The 8,792-nt window shown below is 35.8% G+C and overlaps 1 protein-coding gene across 1 annotated transcript; it reads left to right on the forward strand.

Annotated features, from left to right (window-relative positions):
- Nucleotides 1-1,222: 1,222 nt before the first annotated feature.
- LOC138371423 (retinol dehydrogenase 14-like) lies at nt 1,223-8,552 on the forward strand. Its single transcript, XM_069336237.1, has 6 exons — nt 1,223-1,481; nt 2,830-2,912; nt 3,066-3,174; nt 4,231-4,343; nt 6,188-6,277; nt 6,677-8,552. Exons 1-6 carry the CDS (start codon nt 1,433-1,435, stop codon nt 6,782-6,784), a joined length of 552 nt encoding a protein of 183 aa, XP_069192338.1. The 5' UTR covers nt 1,223-1,432; the 3' UTR covers nt 6,785-8,552.
- The last annotated feature ends 240 nt before the right edge of the window (nt 8,553-8,792 follow it).

Below are 8,792 nucleotides of genomic sequence, written 5' to 3' on the forward strand. Positions count from 1 at the left end.
ATTACTATTTGAGTACTGGAACACTTGATGATATATTGAACTTGTACCCTAGATTGACCATGTAACGTATCAATTATACAATGAATGTATGTGATGTAACTCTATAACCTGAGCTTGTGAAAGCACCTTAATTACCTTCAGTGATTAAGTGCTTAATTGCACACTAGTTTCTCTATCAGTTATCTCACCTTGTCAGAGTAAAAGAGACAAATATATGTGTATGTATGTGTGTATATATGTATGTATATATATGTATATGTACGCATACGTCTGTGTGTGTATATGTATGTGTATAAAGTATATGTGGAAGCTGGTCAGAATTCAATTTCACCTTTGTAAATGCACGTTAATGACACTATGTAAAAGACACATCAAACACTTTATGTAGGGCATACGTAAATCTGTGTATTTATGTATTTACGTATGTAGCTTAGCCTAGCATTTTAAAAACACTACAATCACCTTCTGTGGTTGATTGTTCAATAAATCCCTGAACTATATGTTTAACAAATCTCTAACCCTATCAATGGAGTTAGTTAGTTTAGTTCTTATATTATGCACCCTATACCCATCTTGTGGGCGGTAGTGGAAAGGGTTAGAGTCCATGGCGAACTGAAGAAAATGTATATATGCTGGTTAGCATTGTTAATGTGTGGCCACGTCTGTGGTAGAAAATAATACAAAAAATCAAATAAAGGTATTATTGAAACTTTATAGGAAAACATTAAATCCTAAATATATCTTTAATATTATACTTGAAATATTGTATACTTTGCTCTCTCCATCGTACTTCTGCACCTGCTGGCAAGTGGTGCGGTGCAGTGTGCAGGTGATGTTCATTACTGGGTGAGCTGGCAGGTGGTGCTCACCTGCCAGCTCACCCAACGAAAATTTGGTTTTTAATACACTTACACATTTATTGGGTCTTTCCTTCACCTTCATTCAAGCACTAGAGTATTACAGTAAGTGTTTTAATTTGTTTAGGTGAAACATTATTTCTGAATAAATATTACAGTGGTTTTAGCTTATCTTTTGTTTATAAAGGTGTCAATATGCAAGAATATACCTGTATAATACAAACACAACAAAACTATAACGAGTCTTAAATTGTAAATAGTTTTTGGAGCAATACAGAACACAAGTTTTATAGATGTGGCTTCAGCCTCTCCCTCCATTTATTTCACCCTAATGTAAAATTTACCTCACGCTTTTTTAAAATAAACTGCGGATGTGCAAAAAGTGTTATCTGATGCTAAACAAACTGCAGGTCACTCATATGTAGACAAGCCAATGTTAAGTATTTCTAAATACATATTCTCTGAATGTCTCATGAATCCTTTATTTGTTTTTCAGATTAGATGTACTGGTACTGAATGCTGGTATTGGAGGTGTAGGTAAACGATGCTTGACTGAGGATGGCCTTGAGCTTACCATGGCAACCAACCATTTTGGACATTTTCTCCTTGCTAATCTCTTACTAGGTTAGAATATTTTTCTTTATGAAAACATTTTCTGCTTTTAATTGTAACATGAAATATCTTGAGGTGTATAGATATATAATCATGCATTTGTTTCCTTCAAATTCGAGTACTGTACTGTACTAGTTTTCTATTGTAGTTCAGATTTTTAGTGTACAATGTATGTGCTGTACACTATCATAAATAAATGTTCTTTATATAATTTTAACCTAAATATTCACTTCATAAAGCATCACAAATATTATATATACTCTGTAATATTCTCTAAGCAGTGGAATTGCAAGCCAACTACCAAGGAAGGGAAGCCTAGCCCACAGTTGAAGTGAATTACAAAGCTAGGGCACATATTGTGGGTGACATGAAATACAATTGTGAAGAACACAGGACACAATAATGAAGCAATGGCCTCTGATGGAACTAATGTCCCAGAGATACCAACACCACTTAACTAAACTACAAAGTTGAGGGTTGGCCCCATCAGTGGTTACATGCCCCTGAAGCTATGACCAGGCGAGTGTGTGAGGAAGCTGGCTGACTGGGACCCAGGGTAATCTGGGTTGCCACCAGGTGGCAGTCGAGGGTAATTGGGTTGCCACCAAGTGGCATTTAAGGATCAACTGGATCTCGGGAGCCTCTCTCAGCCACTAAAAAAGAGGCACAACACAACACTCAAGAACTGTCATTGAAATCATTGTCCCTGTCCAACATTTTCTGAATGTGGACATGAAGTAGTAGAGTAGATGGTTGGCCAGAACCCAAGAACACTCACCCAGTTTATAGTCCCTCGGAGACCATCAAAGACACCCAAACATCCCTAGTCCAAGCCCTCTGTGAAGTATGCAGACAATTCCCATGCAAGCGGCAACAGCCAATGCGAGCCAAACTCATATGAGAGCAGTGAGGGGAGATGAAATAGGAGGAGGACAATGACCAGGGCCGATTGCCTGCCCTCCCCCCCTTATTCCACCACCACAACTCAAAGTTGAATACTCAAACCCTAAAAAGAGAAGGATCCAATTTAGATGCAAGACCCTTAATCAGCAATATAAGGAATAGCAAATAAAGTCTAAAATGTGAAGGAACTGGTTTAATTTTCAGGGCTAAATGACTAAGCAGTTTCATAAAAAAAAATATTTTACTTAATTAACCTGCACTGGATTGTTGACATTCATTATTTTATATTTCACTGGTTTCTTGGCTTCCAAAAGCCATTTAATGAGTGTTCTTATACATAGCAACTGGTACATACCACTATTTTCTAACCTCATTTCATTCTGTCTTCATATCAATAAACCTTTATAAAGTCAATTATCCTTCATTTTTCTCTCTAATCTGTTCTAACATTCATCAGGACTGCTAAAGAAGAGCACTCCCAGTCGAGTGGTGGTGACATCATCAATGGCTCATTCCCACCTCAAGACATTAGACCTAAAGGTAAATATACTCTACTTGTGAACTACAAAAATGCTACATTATATAATTCTTTATGAACTCAATATACACACTCATAATTTGCAAGTTTACAGTATCAGAATAATAATTTATATTCAAACTTGATAATTTTGACAATTTTTCTTTTTCTTACAGAATCTGAATTATGAAAAGGGTAACTACTCATTGTTACAGGCCTATAGCCAGTCAAAGGCCTGCAACATTCTGTTCACCCGTTACTTAGCGGAAATGATGAAGGGAACTGGTGAGTACAGCAAATTATACTGTATCTGACTTAGTCTATTAGATTCAGCTATAGATTACAAGTAAGAATACTTACTTATAAATTCTTGCACATGAGACCTAGTGTAGCACAACTATATTTTTAAACTCTTGTACTATGCCTTTGAGACCTACCAAGAGCCGGGACCAAAATATGGCTTTCTCTATGAGGTGAGAGGAGCTTGGGAATTAAGGATAAACCTAAAACAGAGAAAACAAAACAAAACAAAATAATTGCATCAAAACATGAAACTGTTTAAAAAGAAATAAGTAACCCTGAGAAAAACTAAAGTAAAAAAAATTGTTGCCACTGGGTAAACATCCCAGCAGTATAAGTGCTTGACTGCCACCAGATACAACCCAGGTCATTCAGGGTCCTACATTGCTATATACCTCATTATACATCACATATTAATTTCTACACGATACATTTACCCACAAACCACATATACATACATACATGCATTTATTAATTTTCATTACAAAGAAGGCAGTTTGGCCTTGAACCTTTGAACTAGTGATTGCTAGATGTTTGGCTGTACATTAAATGATTTTGATTTTTTTTTAGTAAGTAATTATCAAATGGTACCAAGAAGACTATTTATCACTGTCTATGGTGCAAACAGTCACACAGAGTCCTAGATATTATTCAGGCCAATATGAGACTAAAAACACACAAGATGAGCAATGTCAAGGATATCAGATTCACCAAAGGTTGTATCGAGGGCCAAGTGACTTAACAGGGCAGTAGGAAAGCAAAATCTCCGAGATCAACCTGGGCATCTGGCAAAATTAACATGTTAACTAAAGTGAATGACTATTTTTTTTATTGGTTGTGCAATTGAAATTGATATTGAGAGAGTTAACCTTTTCTTATATAGCTTGAATGTATTCTTTGGGATAATGCCTCATTTAAATTTGAAATTGGGTAATAAGAATTTTTTTTTACTCCTCAATATGTACAGTATACAGTATCTTACATTTTATTACAATGAAATTTATATACAACTATTGATACCATTTTCTCTTGGCCTTATAGGGATTGTCGTGAATGCACTGTGTCCAGGTTTGGTAGCAACAGAGATCTTCCAGAAATCTGGTGGCATCCTATTTGGGAAGATATATCGAATTCTCAGTCCCATTCTGGGCAAGGTAGGAAAAAGAAAAAAAATTTGAGTGCAATGGTGAGTGTTTGAAAGTACAGTACAGTATATTGTGAATGTGTGAAAGTTCAGTTTATACAGTATGCACATTTTGAGTGTGTGAAAGTATGCATATGAAATTAGATAATGAAATTACAACGTGTATATGATCATGGTATAAAAAACAGTGTTGATTCCAGTTGTCATGGACAGGAAGCCTGCACCAGGACCTAGGCTGACAGAGGTCCTCCTGGGCCAACTGTTTACCTTCCCCAGGATGCAACCTACAAGTAGTTGCGGGACTCTGGGGTGCCCATTTACCACTAGTTGAAAAGAAACATTGGATAAACCATTGGAAATAAACCCATGGTTTACTGTATGCCCAGTGGTAGTACATATTGCAGTTACAGGTCCTGATTTACCTTATTAGTTTTCCACAGTATTTACTGCTAAAATTAATTTTGTTTAATTCTTCTGAAGTGTTACATGTTTCTTTCTGTTTAGTCTTTCACTGTCTTGTAACTTTAATGTTAATCTTTTTCCTACTCAATGTCTCAATCCTCAAATAAGTTATTTTCTTTCCTAGCTGCCAAAATTATTAGATTAGTTTTTCACATTGTACTCTGTAGCAATCTGTGGCTGCTTGAAATTTCCTTTGTTATTACTAACGTTAAAAGCTGTATTGATATCTTGAGCCACCAACACCTGCTCTGAAGTCTCTTGATCCTTGTCCACTTGTCCATAGTTATGTTCAAGATTTACATTCTTCCAGTTTCTCAGTTATATATTTCATATACTTGCACATAGTCTAACAATTTCTACAAAGCTTCTGTAATGACTACTTGTATCCAAGCTTTAAGTGCAGCAGCTTACTTTTCACCCCCTAAGATTCCTTAATTACAGTACTACATCCTTACAAACAATTCTTACTTCTCACACTCACCTGCTGTCAGTTTGCTGCTTCTTGCTCTTCTTCCAGTCACTTTAATCTTGCCCACAAACAAGTAATTGCTGATTGGTCATCACGTTTACTCTAAAACTCTGTATCGGTTGTGTCCCAAGTCGTGTATCTTCCTGCACTTGGTCCACCACCTCACTGCTTTACACCCACACTGGTCACTTATGGTCTGGTCTACCTGCTACATTGTAAACAAAGATGGCCACCATTCATTCTGGTTTGCTAATAACTGATCAGTTCTTGGGACACCAATAACACATTTCAAACTACCTGCCCCATGTTGTTAAATTGTTTTGTTTTTATTTTTTGAAGAGAACAAAAAATAAACATGAAAAAAATGTTTCAAGAAAAACTACTACTATGTAGCTGAAAAGGAGAAGCCAGTGAATTCTATTGAATTCATTCTAGCAAGCTCTGATTACAATCTGTCAGCTGTGTCCGGTGTGCAAAAATGTATAGGCAAAAGGGATTAATAAAGTTGAATCAGTGTCATCTTTTTCTTGTGAATATGATGATGATGAAATGTTGGCCCAAGAAACTATTCCTGGTGCTGAAACCACTGACTCTATTATCTTATTCTTGTATTCAGTTGAAATGTTTGACAATTCCCAGAGTTTGGTGGGATTTTTATCCTAGTCACATTTGTTTTAATTCTAAGACTGTTAAACTGTGTCAGAATAAGTTGTTTACAGATTCTAAGAGTGTTAACATTTTAATATTAAAAGCATGAAGTTCATTTAAGTAATTTTGCTGTTCCTTCTGCCACTACTGCAACTGTCTTTACCCTCACACTTACTGATAGATAACAATATTGTATATTTCATGACTGATTTCTATGTAATATCTTAGGATCACATGTAGTATGAATTTAATGGTAATTATTTAACCTTGGACAGACTGCATTGCAAGGGGCCCAGACAATTATCCACCTGGCAATCTCAGAAGAAACTGCTAAGATTACAGGGGAGTTCTTTGAGGATTGTAAGGTTAGTAACCAACCTAGAGAAATTTATGGCTGCCATTTGCTGTTGAGCTGCTACAATTATGGTGATACAATCATCAAAGCGATCACTGTGAATAGGTACAAATTCTTAATGAACTTGAATATGGCTCTTCTCCATTTTTCTCCAGCAAAAAATTAAGAAAAGCTCAATGAATCTGAATTCTGGGTAAAATGGAGCAGGCAGAAAACTAGATAATTCGTAACAAGAATGTGCATGGCAGCACACTGTATTGTAGATCACACCATTGGCAACATAAACTATGTTAATGGATTTTATTGTATTTATGCTGTAGGTTTAGAGCACATAGCTTAGTGTCACAAATTTTAAGTTACAGCTGTATATTTTAATAGTTTTAATATTAATGACCTTTTTTTTTAACAGATATCAGATAATATATCACCACTAGTCTGTGATGCAGGGTTGGCCAAGAAGGTGTGGGAAGCCAGTGAGGCTTGCGTTAATCTCCAGCCAGAGGAACGCAGCTACTAAAAGATGCATCTGCTTTAATGATAAATTCAAATGAGACACTATATGAACAATGTAACAAATAAGAACAAAAGATGCTAAATGAAAAATGCTAATATTCTATTTTGCATCGAGCACTTTTTAGCTCATGACATTAACAAAATAATTTGTGGTTTCTTGTATAATGTTTGTTAGACTTTATTTCTAATTTTTGACTGTCTACATTAACATTAATTGTAAGTCTTGAAAACATAAAAGCAGCCCAGTTCCCCGAGTGGTGGCACTAACTGCTGCAGCTGTGGCCCCAATAAAACATCAATGGGAATTATCATGTGTTGATCCCACAATTGTTTTTAGTTGTGAGGATAATATGAAAGTTAATTAATAGACAGTTGCTTGTGTAAAATGTGTCTTGCCAGACATAAGACAAGTAATATTCAACTTTCTATATGGATTAAAAAGAACAAGTAAACAAAACGGGTACAGGTATGTGATTAGCTGTTGGTTTATAAAAAGTTGGAAAACCTTGCAAAATATGGAAGAAATAGAAATTGGAAAAGGTAGAAAATAATTATAATTTTTCAAAATATCTGAAAGATAGCTTGGAGAACTTCATTTTGTTCTTCTCTTATCCATTAGCAAACTGTACTGTACATTATAGAAGGAACTCTCTTAACACTTTCGCGCTCTCGGCGCTCAAAAAAAAACAATACCCCAGATGCTTTCGGCACTTCGCGCGCCTACGCGGTAAGACCGAAAAGTGTACACTCTTTTGACTGTCCTGACAATAATTGAAGGCGCACGTATTTAAATTTGGTATCACTGTGTTCGCAATGAAATTGTCTATAAGAGCATGCCTATAAAATGCCGCCAAAGCATAAGGATTATCAACACCAAATAAAAAACTATGCAGATCACTCGCCGAGAGCGCCAAACAGCAACAAAATGTTTCCACTCTCTTAATGGTTGCGAAGCCTACAGTTGTCCTACATCGCTAATTTTGGTATCATTGGAATCGCAATAGAATTCTCTACACGGACATATGCATATGAATGTTTAATATAGGTAATTGCCCACCCGCAAGAGAGTGTGAAGTGGAGAGTAGTTAGCCGCGAGCGCACTGGCGAAAACACAGGGGGGAAATCATGCTTGGAAAGTTTATACGTTTCCTGACCCTACTTTTCTATGTACGTATTTCTTTTTTATACCAATGTGTTCGCAATAAAATTTTCTATAAGATGAAATGTATAACATTTGTACAAAGCATGTGTAAGAGAAGCGCCAAATATAGAACCACGTCGCTCAGTATGCGTTCGCGGCAGAAACGAACGCATTGTTTTCGTTCGTTTGATGTTTGTCATGTTTATACTTGTTGAAACATTTTATAATTTGTATGACAGTGATCGCAGTAAAATTCCCTACACAGACATATACATAACACATACAAATATTTCCCACGTGTTGGATATATCAACGGCTAAAGGAAACCCACTGCCACACGCTCGCCACACCCCCAAACATACTTGTTGTATTTTTTTTTTTACTCATAGAAGTTTATGTGATATAATATTCATTCTGGTACCAAAACATTCACAAATAAATTCTCTACAAAACAAAAGTATCCCCATCCATTTCGGTTAAAAAATGGAATTTATAGAAATATTTTTTCGATGGACGAGAAAAGTAGGCAGTTATGCGGAATCGTAAGAGAAAACGGCGACGAGTTATCTCTAATCTAAAGCGCGAAAGTGTTAACAAGATAGTAGTATAATTATAAATTTTTTTAATGAACTTTATATATATATGCATGCAATAAATATAAATTTGATGTAGTAATCTTAATTACCTCAGATTAGAATTTTTCCAAGGATGACATTTTCTGATTCAGTCCAGCAAGTTCCTGAAGTAAATCCCTATCGTAACAAGATTACAAACTTCACACCGGTTCACAAATATCCAGCCAAATGAGGGATATTTCAGTCTACTTTCCTTGAACTCCAAACCTAATTAATAGATTAGCTCTCACTTTGAC

Source organism: Procambarus clarkii, chromosome 35 (assembly GCF_040958095.1).
Source record: "Procambarus clarkii isolate CNS0578487 chromosome 35, FALCON_Pclarkii_2.0, whole genome shotgun sequence".
Taxonomy (NCBI): domain Eukaryota; kingdom Metazoa; phylum Arthropoda; class Malacostraca; order Decapoda; family Cambaridae; genus Procambarus; species Procambarus clarkii.

Excerpts from the sequence above, each read along its gene's own strand:
- LOC138371423 (XM_069336237.1), top strand. The coding sequence starts at position 1,433 with ATGGCAACCAACCATTTTGGACATTTTCTCCTTGCTAATCTCTTACTA. Across the intron at positions 2,913-3,065 it reads TCAAGACATTAGACCTAAAG|AATCTGAATTATGAAAAGGG; the intron begins GTAAATATACTC and ends TTTTTCTTACAG. Across the intron at positions 4,344-6,187 it reads TCAGTCCCATTCTGGGCAAG|ACTGCATTGCAAGGGGCCCA; the intron begins GTAGGAAAAAGA and ends AACCTTGGACAG.